General features: G+C 37.0%; 1 protein-coding gene across 1 annotated transcript in view; it reads left to right on the top strand.

Annotated features, from left to right (window-relative positions):
• slc35f1 (solute carrier family 35 member F1) overlaps positions 1 to 19,041 on the top strand; it is a 50,515-nt gene that overhangs the window by 29,325 nt on the left and 2,149 nt on the right. Inside the window, exons 3-7 of the mRNA XM_056765325.1 lie at positions 2,324 to 2,451; positions 5,442 to 5,601; positions 6,481 to 6,637; positions 8,271 to 8,323; positions 11,869 to 12,023. Of these exons, the coding sequence (XP_056621303.1) occupies positions 2,324 to 2,451; positions 5,442 to 5,601; positions 6,481 to 6,637; positions 8,271 to 8,323; positions 11,869 to 12,023 (653 nt within the window). The remainder of the gene's footprint in view (positions 1 to 2,323; positions 2,452 to 5,441; positions 5,602 to 6,480; positions 6,638 to 8,270; positions 8,324 to 11,868; positions 12,024 to 19,041) is intronic.

Genomic DNA, 19,041 nt, shown 5'->3' with positions numbered 1-19,041 from the left:
GTTTTAAGTTTTCTTGAAATTTTGTCCATATCTTGTTCGTATTCATTTGTTTGTCTAATTAAGGATCATTCTAGTCCGCAAAAATGGATTAGCACAAAATCATTTGCAATTCAAGCTTTTACTAAATCTAGAAATATTTTACAAATTACAAAAATATTAACACATGAATGATTTGTAAACATAAACAAAAGGCAAAATGCAAAATGCATATGGGCTTGTTAAGGTCATATATTTTCTCTGTGAAAAGTAGATATTTCTTCATATTTTCTAGCAAAAGCATGTTATATTTTAAATATTTTTTTTTTGACTGGTTTCTATATTTTTATTAGAAAACAAGACAAAAATACTGCTCTTTTGACATTGCAGCCATCCTAAAGAGTGCAAATTCTATTATTAGATTTTTTAGCCCTGGTTTTTGGCTTTAAAAGATTCACACGCTTTTGTAAATGTGAGATTGACACCAGCAGCTTTCATTCACACGTCTGAGGACATACGGGCTTGGTGGGTGGCGGTGTGAGTCGTCTGGTGAAAGATGTGTCTTAGGACACCGTGGTAACAGTGTAGGTTTTGTCAGTGTTCTCCTGAGATGGGATTATTGTATGGTCTCTCAAAATGACCTGTCTTTAGGAGTCATTTTGTCTTGCTTTCGGACCAGCATGTGGTCCGCTGTCAGTCCGTGTAACAAGCTCTTCGATAATATCTCTGTCACAGCTGCTATGCGTGAGAGTCGATGTAATGGCACACACCATTAACATTCTCACGAACCGGAGGAGGAAATGGATCAAACAATTGAAGGGAAAAAAGTGATGTCACACGCAGTATGGTGTGAGGTAAATTGCCGGCGTGATCTAGCTTTTTTAAAGGGGTCATGTGGCGGAAAACGTGTTTAGCTGTGGTGTGCTATAAATTGCCAATGCGTGTGTTAGACACGTAGAATTGCAAAAATGATAGTGTCGGAACAAAAAATTCATTCTATCTAAAAACGAGTGCTCACCCAAACCTGCATGAAATGCCTTTTGTAACCAAACCCCCACAAATCTATGTCAGTTTGTGGTATGATTTGACGAAGTCCGCTAAAATGTATACGGAAGTAAGGTGGGCGTTCATGTCAGGACAATTGCTTTGGAACCTGATGTAAATAATATGGTAAGAGGCGTTGCATTTCAGTCTTGAATAAGATGCACTTGGACTGTAAACATTTATTTACACACAAGAATTGCAGGTTGATATCATATTTTTCCATCATATCAATATTTAAGCATATTTAAGCATAAAAAACGTAGATTTTTCTTTCCAGAGATATGTCACACAAGATGAGAGTGAAAGTTGTAATTGTATATCTGTTTTGTTTATTTAAGGATGATGGAAAACTGGGTATTAAAGGAACAGTTCACCCAAAATTGAAATTTTTTCCTAACTCAAGTTGTCCCAAATCTGTACATTTCTTTGTTCTGATAAACACAGAGAACGATATTTGGAAGGATGCTTGTAACCAAACAAAATCTTGGCCACCATTGACTACCATAGTAGGGCAAATTGCTTTGTCAATTTTTTTGTTTTGTGAACACAAAAGAAGATATTTTGAAGAATGTACGAAAGCAAACAGTTCTGGTTCACCTTTTACTGCCATTGTCAGTTTACCTACTGTGGTAGTAAGTAGTGGCCAAGAACTGTTCAGTTACAAGCATTCTTCCCTTTATCTTTCACAGAAATGTATACAGATTTGAGGGTGAGAAAATTAAATGGATGAATTTCAGTTTTCGGGTGGACTGTTCCTTTAAGAACGGTCTTCAACATTGTGTTTCCAACACCTGACTGAGTGTGCTGGAGTGTTCTTGCTGTCAGGATCCTATAAAAACTCATATTTTTTTCAATAGCCTTACTGTGTCTAGACAACGTTCTTTTAATAAAACGTGTGTACTGAAAAAATAGTCTGTTGGGTTTCATTTCTCGGGGTTATACTTTATATAACCTTTTTTTTTAACCTACATTACAGAAAAAGGTTTAGAGTTTAATAATATAGATTTTCATGATTTCATTTTGACCTTCTTTACATGTGTGTTTTTATTTTATGCTGTGGTTAAAAATACTTGGAATAAGTAACATATAAGATGATGATCTAGGCACATCAAAGTGTATTGATCCTGAAGCATGTTGTGTAAATGATGTTAATGGTCAAAACTGCTTGTTTACCTCCAAACCGATTTATCTTTTATTTTCGATTTGCCTTTTTGCAAATGTTCGTTGATATCCCCACCGACTATGTTTAAATAAACGAATGAGGTAATAATTGATGTTCGCGCTTTTCTTTGTTTTCTGACAGGAGAGGAGAATCTACTGGCAATACTGAAGAGGAGGTGGTGGAAGTACATGGTTTTGGGACTGATTGATATTGAGGCCAATTACTTGGTCATCAAAGCCTACCAGTACACCACACTGACCAGCGTTCAGGTGAGTCACACCTACCCTCATCCCCCCCATGGACCACCCGATGTCCATGATGTATACGACACAGAAAATAAAAGACTTTCTTGTTGCAGTAAGCCGTTATCTTCGGACGAAGGACCAAATATGTAAATGAGGGATTGCGTGTTGCCAGGGAAACAGAAGGAGATAGCGATTGGATGAGAGAAATTAGTTAGAAGGCAGTGCCTAAAGCCCTTCATCGGATGAGTCTGACAGCCATTTAAAGCTCCGCTGTCTGCTTAACATTACTCTTGTCTTTTAATCTTCATTAAAGAGCAGTTACTGCCGAAAGAGTCTTATTCACATCACCTTCACGCTAATGGGGTTTGATGAGGGGCCAAAGAACATCTTAATGATTTTTGGAGATTCCAGCAGAGAAACTTTAGATTTTTTTACATTTATTACTCTTTTAACTGTTCTGTGCCATCAAATGTGGCATAATCAGCACTTGTGTGGATGTAAAGATCATCATTTGTTGGCATCTCTATAGTAAAAATGTTTTTATTTTGACTAAAATATGAAATTACTAAATTATTCTGTGCTTTAATCCAAATAGTATTTATTTGCAGAAAATGACAAACAGGTGAAAACAACAGAAAAGATGCTCTGTATTTTTTTAGAGCTCGATTTCAGCAAAGAAAAAAGTTCGTATTCACTTTAAGGCAAAACGACAGAAATATTTGTACGTGTATTTAGAAGTTCAAGTAATTATTTTTCATGTAATTTTTATCACAGTTTTCATGCGTCTTGTCATGGTGTCAGTCTTTCACATTCCTGTTGGATGACTTCGTCACTCCTGAGGTTTGATTTTGTTGAAATTCAACAATAACTCCAGTGGAATGGCCACAATACATCAAGAAATGCTCATTTTTCCGCGGCTGAATATAGTATAAGTGAAACAAAACACATTTTGCTTGCATTTGAATAGTGCGAATGCGTCTGAATTGAGAATCTGAATCTAATTGTGTCTATTTTTAACTCCGCTATAGTATTTCAAATTACTTTTACATTGTTCAAAAGAGGCATAAAAAATGTAACAACCTTCTGACAGGCTTTTATCAGTTCCCCGTGTGTATCCACACGAATCGATTAGGATTTTATACCGTGCGCATCAGGTTTACAACAGGGTTGCGTCTTGCTATTATCGATTTGTTTGGATAAGATTGCTTGGCATGATAATATCATTATCCTCCTATAAGCACAGGTTTAATACAGGCGAGGAAGATCTAAGTACTAGCGCAAAAAGACAAGCATTTGGCATACGCTAAAGATGCAGAAAGACTTGAGGGCTCATTCAAATATAATCTGTATCGAAGTAGTTTTGCTATGGGTTATCTTGCCTAGGGCACAAAGTGAGCCTGGACTGTCACCGGTGTCCCACACATACAGGTTTGTTCATATTTAAATGATGAGAAATATTAGAAATCTGGACACAGACACGCTTGAATCTAAACTTCAATCGTAATTGTTTTTGATGTGCAACCAGATATTGCATGACAAGTAGAGGTTAAAAACTGTGAGGAATAGTTGTGTAGGATAGGAGGGCTCTGGTTTTGACAGTGCAAATAAGTAATATTACACATGATATTCAGTACAAAAGTGCAGAATGATGTTTTAAAAGATCATTGATCAGTATTTGAAGTGACGATAGTATCTTCTTAATTGAAATTGAATTGAAAGCATTTATTGTCATTATACATAGTACAATGAGACTTTTAAAGAGCAGCTCCGTAAATTTGAACTCCTTCAATGTTTTACATTTCTACTAAACGCCAAAAGCTTTGATTTTGATTTATTAGAGACTATGAGTATGTAAGTGTTATATTTCAACAGAAAACAGAGTACAAGAAGTAATCTTATTGTTGTTTCTGAAGGCAAGACGTGCACACACAGACCATGTGTCTACGAGGGTTAAGCAAAGCCAAATGCGTAAATTAGTTTTGTAAAAGTAGAATTTAATAAAAATGCTACTCTCAACCCAAGATATTGCAACTCACTTATAAATAAGCCAGAGGCTTTAACATAACTTGTTTATTTTCATCTTTAAAATAGCAAGAAAGTCTTGCGTTCCATCCTAACATGGACAGAGTCAGACGGATGGCGCTTACCCTCACGCTGGATGCTGCACACTTGACGTGAGAGGAAATTCTTCATAGCTCCTAAACTTTGGTGCCGTTTCTCCCCGGTGACTCACAAGGAATATATTTAAACCTTTTATATAGGCCGTAATGAGGCTACGCATGGGCTCATCAATATTTATAGGGAGTTATGGAGAAGCTTGCGATGGAGACTCTCTTTTAAACATTTGCCCATTAAGGGTAGATGATGACTTGTTATAGATGGTCATGGTGCTGGCTGAGGTTTTGAATGCAAATGTTCAGACTAATTTTGCTTATATTATCACCCACGTCTCTCTCTCTCTTGCTCTGCTGTATGTCTGCCAAGCTAAAAAAAGTGTTATTTTTAATGAAAACAGATTATTTGCTTGCTACAACACTATTGAATTAAAAAAATGCTTGAAGTCTGCATCTACTTTCTTACGTTTTAGTATTTAAGGTTATGTTTGTAAACATAAGTTAATGTATTCGCCACCACAACATAAACAGCAATGGGCAAAATTTTAATACTTTTGATTTAATAACTTGTAATATATTACTATAATAACTACGTTGCAAATTTTTCGTTTAAAAGAAACAATAAAAAAATAACAATTTTATAATTTTGCTGAACATATCAGTTTGACAAGTTTTGACCATGTGAACATAAGTACTCAAAATTACCTGCAACTTTGTTTCAAACATAGATGGCGATAATTTAAATTGAATTAAATATTTTATCAAAAAAAGAAATTTGCTTAATAAAATGTTAGCTTTAGCTGTGGTTTTCAAATTCTTTCAATATTCTGTAATTTCTAATATGTATTTTGGGTGAAATTATGACTTTAATGAAAGATTGTTTTGAATTGTCTTCCCCAGCTGCTGGACTGTTTCGTGATCCCCGTGGTCTTGCTGTTGTCCTGGTTCTTCTTGTTAGTCAGGTATAAAGTGTGGCACTTCGTCGGTGTAGGTGTGTGTCTCCTGGGCATTGGCTGCATGGTGGGCGCAGACGTCCTGGTAGGCAGACAACAAGGCCTCGGTAAGTCCCCTCCACCGCGACTTCACCGTACCCTATCCCTCGAGTGGTGTTCTGTTTCACATGCATCCACAGTCCAAACATTACATCAGCGTAAAGCACTCGCCAATCCTCTCAAGAACACTGAATCCTGGGGATTGATTCAATCTCTGCTTGTTATTAAATATGAATGAACGCTAGGGTTCGTCCGTGTAATTTCACGCGCGGCTTTCCCCGAGGGGCTGGTCTAATGAAAAGCATACTAATTTGCAGAGATTCCGCTGTTGTTAGAAAATAATTTACCCGCCAGCGAGTGGATATTATTTTCATCATCTTGAACAAAATTGGGATGCTTTGTACGCTGCAACTACTGTAGACGCACTTGGTGAGCTGTGGGAAATTAGTACTTTTTGCGCCTGATGGGCTTTTCCTCCTAACAGAGAGATTAGAAAGTATCAAAAGTGGTTATTTTACAGCAAAGTCAATATTTGAGCGCCATGACAATAAAACGAGTCGTTAAAGGGATGGTTCACCCCAAAAAAATATTCAGTCATCATTTATTCACTCTCATATCATTCAAAATCTGTTTATGACTCTTCTGTGGAACACATAAGAAGATATTTTGAGAAATGTATCAGTCGTACAATTGAAGTCAATGGGGGACGATGTTGTTTGGTTACCAACAATCATCAAAATACCTTCTGACAGATGAATGCACTCATGCAGGTTTGGAATGACACGGGGGTTAGTAAATGATGAAAGAATTTCATTTTTGGGTGACATCTCAGATGTCATAAGAACATACTTGATGAACCCTGGATTTACAGTATGTTTCATGTGCTAAGAAGAAATAAATATTTGTGATGTTTTCGTGATGATTGAATTCATCTCCGCTTCATACAGGTGATCATAAACTCATGGGGGATCTTTTGGTCCTTGCGGGGGCGACACTCTACGGCATTTCCAATGTATGTGAGGAGTTCATTGTGAAGAACTTGAGTCGGGTGGAATTCCTGGGCATGATGGGTCTCTTTGGCTCCTTCTTCAGTGGGATCCAACTGTGAGTATATTACTGTAAACATCCCAGATTTAACCCTAAACTCCCAAATTTTACCTCAAACAATTTGGAATTATAACTAACGACTACCATCTCTCTTCAATTCCCACACCATTGTTACAATGTAGTGATTTTGAACGGGTTGGGGGACTTTTGTTTTAGATTTTCATTTTAGACGATCCTCTACGCCTACAGACACCTGCTGTCAGTATAAAATCATGTTCTCCAGCTTCCCCATCCATTTTAACATTTACCCAGTGTGCATCTTCAAACATCATTCTCCGCCAGAGCTTTCTGTATCTCCGGCATTCAAAACCACGCTTCCCCTCGACTTCCAAATCCAAAGCCAGCTGGAACGTTTCCGTCTCTCGTCTTTTTATCCATCTGTAAACGAGGCCCATTTGGATCGTCCGCGCCTCTCTGCGAGGGTACAGCAGTCCCAGCTGGAGTCGTTTTAACCAGTCGCTGTCATCCAGCATCTTTGTTCTGCCACACCGAAGCCTGAATGTGCTTTAACGTCTACATTTGTGCCACATTTACATAGACGCCAGCGACGCTGTTTATCCATGCCAGCTGCATCTATCTAGGCATAATTATACTGAAAGGCTTTCTTATCTGAAAGCAAGCTGGAGATGTGGACGACAGTCAAGTTCTGCTTCATGTTAGAGCTTGACTGCTTCGTAAAAGGCTAAAGTGGCGTGAAAAGGCGCTGCAAATAATCATCCGTCACTTTGACGGAGTGAATCTGTTTTTTGTCATTGTTATTTTTTAAATAAATTTGATGTTGATGTACACAATAAAAACATTTTCAATTATTAAAAATAATGTTATTCTACCATTTATGAGTTAATGGGATAATTTACCCCATAATACAAATTCTGGCATCTCTTTCTTCTGTGGCAAACAAAAGAAGATATTTAGAGAAATGTCTTGGTGGTTTTGAGTCCATACAATGAAAGTCAACTAGTGTCAGTGAATGTTTTGACATTCTTCAAAATATCTTCTTTTGTGTTCTGCAGAAGTAAGTCATACAGGCTTGGAACGACATGAGGGAGAGTTACTGATGAAATAATTAAATTTTGGGGAATTAGTCAGAATTCTGCAAATTGATGTTTTTTGGTTTAACACAACCTCTGGAAATGAAAACTCCAATGAATCTAGAATATTCTCGTCTGATGTGTGACTTCATCATGTAGTTTGAAATGCAGACACATGCGGGGATCTGTCTTCTGATGTTTCTTCAGACACTAGTCCACCGATGAGACTTGTAACCTTGGCAACAGTTCATCGGTGCAAACCTGTGATGACTTTACAGTGGTGTCACCGGGGATTCTTTCCTTTACGGCTTTAATTGTGTGTGAGGTTGGGATGATCCGATGTCATCGTTAGTAAGGCTCCGGAGGAACATGTCAGTAGGATCCCTGTGGGGGTCTTCTGGGAGATTGTCCATCCTTTGCCGTGCCCGTGGCTCAGTGGATTCGTCACTCTTCCTGTTATTCAGATCACCCACCTGCCAGAATGAAGCATGCTGTCTGGACTTTGGAACCTTGGCTATTTATCTTGTATTGACGTTCTCATTTTTCAAAGCTCAGCTGCGCTCACCTGTGGCTGATATGAGTGTTGTGACTTTTTTCAGGGCCATAATGGAGCACAAGGAGCTCCTGAGGGTCCAGTGGGACTGGCAGATAGGTAAGACAGCTATATACACCTGTTTTTTAATACTAGTCGGATCTCACAACAAAATGTTTATATTCCATTATTACACTGGAAAGATCCATTGGAAATGTTTTGCTTCATAATGTGTTGTGTAATGCGTATTGCCCCATCTGGAACATTTGTACCAGCGGTAATTTAACTCAATTGCACAGAAACATATAGGAGAGGTGTATTATTAGATGCACTTGGGGAAACTGTCCCGGCTCACCAGAAATCAATGACGCCTCTTAAACACACTCAATGTGTTGTGAAGTCCTATGGCGGTAGGCACGACTGACCTTCTGCTTCTCTCCCTGATGCACCGAGGCCGGATCAGTCGCTGAACGTGCTTCTCATTCCAATATACATGTTTTGCTGTGGGTGGGATGGTTGGTATTGAAGTGAGATCCAGTGTGGTGGGTGGGCTACAGCATTTTCTCCATTGAGAAACTGCAGAAATATGATAAGACACTGATAAGCGATAAATACACAAGTGTTTAAAGTGTTAGGGTCACTTGACAGAGATGTTTTTTCATGATCTTAAAAGCAATATCTTGTGGATATGGCATATATCTGAATGTGGTAACATATTAATTTCTTTCATTGCGAAACGTGTATTCAATAGAAATGTTTCTGAAATGGATGATTCCCAGCAAGCAATAGCGGTTTACTTTAGACCTCATATAGTCCGGCTGCGAGTTACCCACTTCTAGCCCAAATAACCATGAATTTGGTAACATATTTTTTTTCATTATTCACAAAATAATACCAATTCTTCTGTTTGTGTCTTCCCATAGTTTTGAAAAACTAGCTAACATCTAAAATGTAAAAAAAATGATGAGTATGACCCTGAATTTTGTAACAGAGTGATATTGTTGTTTATTGGCCTAACACAAGTTGTTTATGGTTGCCAGACAACAAGCCGCATTAATGGGATATTTAACTGCTTTAACTGTTACCTGTTTTATAATTACTTTTAAATAAGACTTTGCTTTTCATCCACAAAACTATACCGCTCTCACATAAATTGCTTTTTATTGCCCATGAAGTTTCTTAAGTTTCATTCAGATTGATGTTCCTGGTTGGGCTTGATGAAGTGTGCAGGGGCTGTGCCAAAGGCAGCATTGGGTTGGATCCCAGGAGGATGCCGGATTGTCACATTAGCAAGCGTAGAGTCGCTCGAGGGGCCAACGTCATTAACTGTCAGGGCTGTTGCAAGGAACACGCTTTGTGCCAAAAGAAGAAATATGCTCAGACGAAGCTGTGATGCCCTTGAAAAATACCAAGGACATTTACATTGATGCATTGGCAGACGCTTTTATCCAAAGCGACTTACATTGCAATGTCCTATGCATTTAAACATAGGTATGTGAAATCCCCTGGGATCAACCCACGACCTTGCGTTGTTGACGCAATGCTCTTACCACTGAGCTGTCCTTGAATGACTCTGAGCAAATTGATAGTAAAGTATAAAGGTTGGCTTTCCTGTAGCTCAGTGGTAAGAACAAGGTTGTGGGTTCGATCCCAGGGGATTGTAAATACCTATGTAAAATGTATAGGATAAAGCAATATAAGTCGCTTTGGATAAAAGCGTCTGCCAAATGCCTAAATGTAAATGTCTAAATGTAAAGGTTTAATGGTGACACTTTACGATGTTGTATTTGTTAACGTTAGTAAATGCATTACCTAACAACAAGAAACATAGCATTATTGATCTATGTAAACGGGACAGTTCACCCAAAAATGAAAATTCCTTTATTCACCAATGAGTCGTTGCAAATCTGTATAAATGTCTTTTTTTGGTTGAACACAGAAAAAGATATTTAGAAGAATGCTTGTTACCAACAAGCTCTTGGCCACCATTGACTACCAACGGTAGGAAAAATTACAATTGTAGTAGAAAGGGATTCTTTGGTTATTGATTAAAAGGCTGTCACTCCGCTCACAGTGTCATCATAAGTTAGAAGATGTCAGATCTGCTCTGAAATGTTTCTGAAAATGAGCTGTCTTTTAATATTCATTGTTTTTTAACAGAATCACATAGTTATATCCAAGCCCAAAGATAGCTTTGAACGTCTGTGCAGCAGGTGACAGCTTTTAACTTTGCCAGAACAACCTTGTGTGACGTCTCAAATAATATGTAAAAAAAATCATAACATTGATAAGTCCTTTCTGGACGTACTGTAAACTGCTTTGTTTTTGCATTATTTTCTTAGATACGCAAGTATCAAAACACCCACCACTAAACCATGGAATCATTAACCAATATAATGATAGGTAGATAGAAAATATTATGTCTTTATAAAAGAAGGTACTTGTATAAGGTATTAATTGATTTAAATGGAAGGATATAATAAAGTATAAGAAGGCAAAGGTTGTGGGTCACTCATTTTTTTATACAAAAAATGTTGAGTAAATGCAAATCACTAGCAAAAAGTATTTATTACACTGAATTGTGTTTTTTTGAACAAGGTCGCATTGAGACTTGATGTTTTTGAGCATATGCATGCTATTATTTAAAGCCAAAAATGGTGCCTAAGTGTATTGGTCTCCAACAAATACAGCACATTAAACTGGGACAGGAGTTGATTTTAATAAAAAGAAACGACCTTCACCTTAAAAACTCAAAAAATCTGTATGTGTCTCAGTCAGAGAAAACTGTGACACAGCGTGGCGGGCTGCAAGATAGGAAGCAGATTTTGTTGGTGCTGACTGTTTTTTTTCCATTTCAAAACAAATGATCATTGTCAGTCTCCATTTCTGCTGCATCTCCATCTGCGGAAATAAAACTCGTGTCCTTCAACAAACGCGTTTGGAAATGAATGACCTGGGAACACGCGAGTGAATAATTGAATTTTTCCATGCCATCCAATTCCATTATGATTGCAGCAGATGAATTATGGGCAGAATATCACAGCTGCTGAATCTATATTCTCAGTGACGTATCAGTCTGATCGCCGGCAACAGAAGAATATAGCCTATAATGTAGCATATACTGTAGGGAAATGTATACAGTATGTACTACCATATGAGGACAGGATCATACAGGAGGTATTGAACTATTTAAAAATAAAAGAAATATTTGAATCATTATTAATAAAACAAACATTGTCAAGTTGTATTGCTTATTTAATTAGCAACATAGAAATAGAGCCGAATCTTTACAGTAAAGTTGTATTTGTTACATCCTTTAGCTAACATCAATAAACAAAGGACAATACTTCTACGAAGCGGTGGATTGAGCTGTTGATTGCAATTCGCAGCCTCACCACTAGATGCAGCTTAAACGTATTCATTGTAACTTTAATTAACATGAACAAAGATTAATGAATGCTGTTATTCCTTTGTTAGCTAATGCATTCACTGTAATAATATTAGCAAATACAACCATACTGTAAGGTGTTGGCAGCAATTATTTACTTTACAGATTTAAACCTTGCTGTTTATTTCCAGGTATAAAGTAGATTTGGTTTCCGACTCTATGTACAGATGCAAAAAGCAGATTCGCTGATGCACTTTTCAACTGTGTGTCCTGTCAGGTCTGCTGTATATCGGATTCAGCGGGTGCATGTTCGGGCTGTATAGCTTCATGCCTGTGGTGATCAAGAGAACCAGCGCCACGGCTGTGAATCTGTCTTTGTTGACAGCAGACCTCTACAGCCTCTTCTGTGGCTTGTTCCTGTTCCAGTACAAGGTTAGAATGTGCTCTCTTTTCGTCTTTCTCACCCTCACCGACACCTTCGTAAAGTCCTCTGAATGTTCCTGTTGCCAATAGCAACAGTGAGGTCATGGGTTCCAAACTCGGTAACATGCGTGCGTAGTTGTTAAAAAATATACTCTGGATTGGATAAAAGTGCAGAAGGAAAATGTATTACTTTCTTCAGTGGAACACAATAGAAGATATTTTAAGAAATGTGTCTATACAATGGATGTGAACGGGGGCCAATATTGTTGGGTTAGCAACGTTCTTCAAAATATCTTCTGTCAAAAGACAATCATAAAGGTTTGAAATGACATGATAGGATTTTCATTATTGGGTGATCTATCCATCTTTAGTGACCCAATATCTGTATTGCATCAATGTTCAGTGGATGTCTGGTCCAATATAGTTTACGCTTCCCTTTGCCTTAATAACAGCTATGCTGAATTGCATGGAGACAGGTTCACAATACAATAATACACCTGCTTTAAAAGAAAGGATTTCAGATATTCTTTCACCAAGACGATTTATCAGAAGATTTCTGAGGCAATTTCCCCTCAGGGGAGGATCCGGCCACAATGCGAGACTTCATTTTTGAAAAGCACCATTATAGAGAAAGCCTTCAGTGAACGGAGCCATTAGTCATGCATTACAATGAGCACAATGTTTTTAACTCCTTCCTTTTGTCTAGTACAGAAACGTTTGGAGGACAAAAAAAGTTCGGGCTCCTTTGAACTTATTATAATACTATCACACGATTCGTTTAAACGGCTACTGTGCCTTTAAATACTTTGTGAAAGTATTAAGAGTGTAATTCATATTAATAATACAGTCAATCACTATCAAGGCAGTAAAGAAATGACTTGAATGATACAAGACTACACTCCACCCTCTTTTTCAGAGAGCAAAAGCTGCAGTTTCTCACAGGAAATAGTTAAAAGCGGCTCAACAAATCCCATTCGGCCTGAGCAGAGAAAACAAAAAGTATAATGATCAGATCTAAAAGCATTTTTGCCTTTGTTTTCAATGTCCTTGTCTGGAGTGGCTCAACACAGCCGTCTGTCGCTTCTTTCACTTGCACAGACAGAAATGAATTTTAGTCATACATTTTCGTTGAATACTGTATGTGTGATAGAAAGTCATGCTAAATTACATTGATATAAGATGATCACACGCAGTCTGGGAAGTGATGCAAATGTGCATTTATTAGATTTGTATGCTGTTCACATCAAATCAGAATGATGAGTTTCTTCAGTAAGCTTTGACTCCTCCCACTTGTCCACGGTGATACCATGTCAAAAGGACTCAAACGAAAGCATTTCAAAAAGCACAGAGGTGAGGTACTGAATTAATGTAGCTATTAAATATTAATTTCGTCATCAACAACGAAACCTGGCATAGATCTATATTGCCATTACCAGCGTTGCCATAGAAACAAACCCTTTGAGTTTTAGGACGTGAACTGTTGTCATCTTGTAATTATGTATTATTTCGGTTTCAAATGTGTCTCGTCCACTTTATCATTAGTTCCTGTAGCTCAGTTGGTAGATCATTGCCTTAAAGGCAGCGCGAATGTTGTTGATTCCCCCCAAAAAACATATACTAATAAAAAAAAGGTATAGCTTGAATGCGCTGTAAATCGCATTTATGCCAAATTAATAAATGTAAAATAATGTATTTTCCAAATGTAACAGTAGTTTAGAGACGCATATACCATTTGTATGCCCGTATATAAAGAACGTTGCTTCAGTGTTTGTTAATAATACATAAAAGTGAATTCTGCGCTCTATGTCCTGTAAGTTTAAGGCTGCAGGGATTACAACAAGGCAAGAGACGCCAGGAGACATGCAGAGACTCAAAATGAAACTCTCTAGCCCTGAATTGAATGCCAAAGTCATGTGAAATATGCAGTCAGAGGTCTGTTCCATTCTCTGCATGTGTTGTTGCTGGTCAGCAGTGTTCACCTGAAGGCTCAGCTCACCTTTGTCTTTTAGTTCTCTGGCTGGACTTTTCTGTGCTTGTGTTTGAAAACCAGGTGAACCTTATTCCTTCACACGCTCACGGGGAAAGTCAATGCCTTGAATGTAAAAAAATACTAAAGTCAAAAGTCTGAGAATCAAATCAGTAACAGTTCTATTGGTGAATGCATTGTGTATTATAAATGGAGAATGAGCAAACACATCTTTTATAATATTCATTCAAATGTTTATCATTTTTTGAAAATCCATTTAAATATTTACAGGTAAAAGGTACCAATGAGGTTTCATTTGTTAACAGCATCTAACGATGAACAGCATTTCATATCTTATAAAGTTGACGTTCACTTGTACCTTTACTTAATAATGTACTTAATATATTTATTGATTATATATAGATTTAATCCAAAGTTTCGTATTTGTTGTGCAATGAACTTACATGCACAAATAATGAAAAATGTATTAATTAACAAATAACACAAACAAATATTAGTAAATGCTATGCAAGTTTTCATTGTTGCATTAACTGCTGGTAATAAATAAGACTTTACTGTAAAGTGCTATCATGTACATTTTTAAAATATGCAATTGTTTATTGTCATGATGCCAAGCTTTCTGACTTTGATTCTACATAAACTGCATAGAATAGTCAATAGTCGATACAATTTCGTAGGGAATAACTTGCAATAATACCATTTATTGTAATGTCTTAGTTTTATTAATCTATTAGTATTATTATTTCCTATTAATTATGTTTGAAAAGCTGCTGTGCAACAATGAAAATTGTGATAAGCGGTATATAAATAAAATTAAATTTATAGCAAATGCATAAATTCATATTTTACAATTTACATCCATTAACTAATGGTAATGTTTACTATAGTTATACGTTTTTAAATTGTACAGATATGACAAAACATGAATCATTAACATTAATCTTAATTATGAGAAATAAATGCTGTTAGAGTATTGTTCATTTTCTTTCATTTATTGGATTTATTTATGCAAGTAGTTTTGCCATTAATAATACTATTTTTATAGTTTTTTCTATTATGTTTTTGCTAATGTTTTGAATCCCCAAAATTACAATGTGCTTTCAGACTTCTGAATCCCGCTTTATTTCAGCAGCAGAGAAAAATAGCTGTTCACCCTCTCTGAATGTGCTTGCGTGCTTTTCACATTGATTTGCTGCCGCAGATGAGAGTGTGTTTGAAATTTGAATCGAGCTAACACTGATTCCCACAATGACCTCTGATGTTCCAATTCAGCCGAGTGCTGACAGAGGCAATTCAGAAAAAAAAACTATAATGACTTCAGATGGAGTTGTGCTCTTGACAGGTTGCTCAATTTCCCCAAATCCTGATAGCTTGATGTCTGACAGATGGATTTTCTCACTACAATTAAGGCTTTACTGATTTTCGCTTGCCTTTAGATTATTTAAATGTGCCTTATTCCTGTAAAAGGAGAAAAAGTTGTTTTTTAAAAGTGTTTTTTTTTATTATTGGCATCGGTTTGGTTTCTTTTCTGTGTGAAATAATCAGAAGAACTTATTGTGAATGCGTGCACTCGCTTCCAGAGCAAATTGTTTACGAATCTCACAGCAGGAAACCAGAATCAGCAGATTTGCCAATGTTAATGTCAATTATAAAACGTAATTTGAAGAAATGGATTGAAATGCCTCCTAACCTAAAAGTGGCCGTGCAACGGTGTTTCATGCATTCTGTCTTCTTTACATTGTTAAACGTGCTGTCTTCTCATGCTTAACATGGTCAACTTGTCAAAAAACGAGTTGGTCGTATTACATAGTATTTCTGTGCTCGATACACCCCCCAGCGATCGTACAGGTTTCGGAAAGTTTTTTTCGTATGTTTTCAGAAACATCCGTGAAGCTGTATCTATCTTTTATAAATGTGATCAAACTCAATACTCTTCAAAGATACAAAGTATGCAATACTACTCTATAAGTACTCGAGATTAATATGAGATGGGCAGAAACCGCGTGTGTTAGGGCCGCTTTAATTCCCATAGGTCAATATAGCTTGAGTAAAGTTTGGTGTTTCATCCAAAGATATGATAAACGAAAAAGCTGTTTAGAAAAAATTTGCCTGACAAATTTAGTTTGTTTACCATAATATTATATGCACCTAAACCAAAAGCTTTTTAGCAATAATTTAGTCTAGCAATGAAAAAAAAACATTTATTCATGCAGTTTGTATGCTGCAGGTGAAAGCTGTTATCTATGAAAAAGCGGTTGAGCGCTTTTGCTGCAAGCCTTTTTGTCTGCTTTAATGGTTGTGCTACATTTCCCTTCATTACAACAGCAACCAGCAGCAGGAGAGATGTTGTATGAGCCATAACCTGCAGCACATTAAGGCTTTTAAATGCCTGTGTAAAAAGAGTCTCTTTTATGGAAAGTTGTTAACAGCCGACTAATTTTATTCATTGAAAGCAAGCGATTGTGAAACTTGAATGCTCCAAAAACTTGCATGGTGAACACTGTCTGTTCCCGGCTTTTTTAAAGTCATTTCGCATACTAATAAAATGATTAAAATCTGATTTAAGTCTTTCATCCAAGCATTGGTCATTGGGGTGTTTTTGCAAGGTTTTGGAAAGTAAAATACTTGGACTCGATACAATGCAATGTTCTCTTGAAAGTGTTTTTGCCTTTGTTCTTTTTTAGTTTGAATTTAGAGTTTTCTTAGTTTAGACGTATATGCTGCTTTATTCAAAGCAGAGTTTCATTTCATCGTATGTTTTAATCCAAAGTTACTTACAGTACGATCAAGCGCTATTCAATTTATCAGTATGTACGTACCCTGGATTTGACCCATGCTCTTTTAATGCAATGCTCTACCAATTGAGTTACCAATACAGTTCGATTTTTTTGACTTCGCATTCGGGAAACCACTGATCTAAAATTACTTTTTTTCAAATAGCAAACTTGCCATTGTGTACTTCAAACTGTTTAAAAGTAGTGCCATTGGCAGACCTCCACCTCTGGGGGGAGCCACCAATTAAAATAATTAATACAAATACTAGCTATGCAAACTGACTTTGTACGATTGCAAATGTGTGTACGAATAAAAATGTTTTTTTTAACACAGGGCTATTTAAAGGGACAGTTCATCCAAAAAATAAAAATGATGTCCTCATTTACTCACCCTCGAGTTGTTCCAAATAAGTTTAGATTTCTGAGAAAGATATTTGGAAGAATGCTTGTAACCAAACTGTTCTTGGCCACCATTGACTACCAATGTAGAAAAAATGACAATGGTAGTCAAAGGGCATTCTATATCCATCACAATGTCTTCTTTTATGTTGAATGGATATGGATAAAGGAATTTTTCCTTTATGGTGAGGGTGAGTAAATTATGACAGATTTTTCATTTTGGGGTGAACTGTTCCTTTAAGGCAAAAGGTAAAATCCATCTCGGCTGCAAAAAATAACTTTCATTTTGAAATATGGCACTCAAGTTACCATGCATAGTACAGCATGATTTATTGAGAAAGTGCAAGCATCATTTTTTACAGGTTGTAATTACATAGCCGTACTTTATTGAAAATTCCCTTTCTCCCCTAACACTTTGGTAAAAGGGGAACCGTAGCCGCTTTATCATAGTTTCGCTGGAATGTAGCACCCTTCGGTATATTCAAATTAGCAACCTGACACAACAGCAACGGAAGGAGAATGTATTCCTTTCCAGCAAATATTACTCTTGCCAACTCTGATACCCGAAGACCGCTGAGGCTGCGCTCTCTCTTCCATACGTTTGGCAGAGCCATCTGCCTAATTTGTGTCCTGTGGTCTGCATTGTTACGACTCCCACGTGTCACTCTTTACTAAACCGGGAAATGGAGACGCAGGATTTATCACATACCAGTAGTCTTATGTGTCTCTCTCATCTGCTATGAAGATGCTGAGAATAAAAGATCTGCAGTGATGATATCACACTATTTATAGAAAAAGTTTCTTTCACTTTTTGCTCAGCATGAGTAAACAATCTTAGCATTTTGTTTGGCCGAGCTTTTTATTTATTTTATGACTAGAAACTGTCAGAGCACTCACTTTGCACAAAGCATGACTGAAATGATTGATTTATCGGATTCTTTGTTTTTCTACTGGAGTGGCTCAAGGCAAGAAAAGGCAAACTGCCAGAAAGTGTCAAAGTTTATTTAACATTCTCCGACTTCAAATGTCTATCGTCCATCACTGCAGGGGTTTCAGAGGATGTGTGCTGGCAAATATTTATGCCTTTGTGCACACATGTGTTTTTACAATACATGTGCCTCTGCTCAGCCTCTGTAGAGCCATACCGATGGTCTCGTGGGTCTCATTAGAGCTTGTAGCCGTCTTGTTGACAAGGGTTATAAGAGCAGTCGAAATAAATGTCACTTCGTTCAGCTCCTGGGGGACAGGCCTGAAGTCCATGTGTAATTGTTAGACACATCAGAGACACCAAAGAGGGTCATCATGTGACCCAAGGATGCGTCGCATCTAAACCAGGCGGGACTAGAACGTTTTAAGTGCTCATCCACACCTCAGACTTACAGATGAGAAACTATTGTGCTCATGTTTTTATTCATGTATTGTCAAATGGGTTATTCACACATATATTTCATCCACTGGTATATTAATTGAGGCGTTCTATATTAATTGAAACACTTCCAGCCTTGAACATTGACTACATGTGTCAATTGCATCAATGTGCTGTTTCATCACTAATAATACATTGTCTTGTTTTTATAGAAGTGAAATTTCTTTGTCTAAATCCTTCATGTACACTCTTAAAATTGAAGGGTGCTTAAAAGGTTCTTCACAGCGATGCAATAGGACAGTGGTTCCCAAATGGGGGTAGGCGAAATTTTGGAATAAATAATGACGATCAATAAGTCAATAAATTATGATAATAGTATTGGTTATATGAAATTAGGACTACACAAATATGCATAAAAATTAATTAATAAATTTAAAATGCATTTCAATTTATAAGAGTTATTTTTTGAGACCCGGACCCGGAATCAGGAGCAGTGTCTGG

The sequence above is a fragment of the Triplophysa dalaica genome, chromosome 13, assembly GCF_015846415.1.
Source record: "Triplophysa dalaica isolate WHDGS20190420 chromosome 13, ASM1584641v1, whole genome shotgun sequence".
NCBI lineage: Eukaryota > Metazoa > Chordata > Actinopteri > Cypriniformes > Nemacheilidae > Triplophysa > Triplophysa dalaica.
The sequence above is the reverse complement of the archived record's forward strand: the minus strand, read 5'-3'. Positions and strand labels throughout refer to the sequence as shown.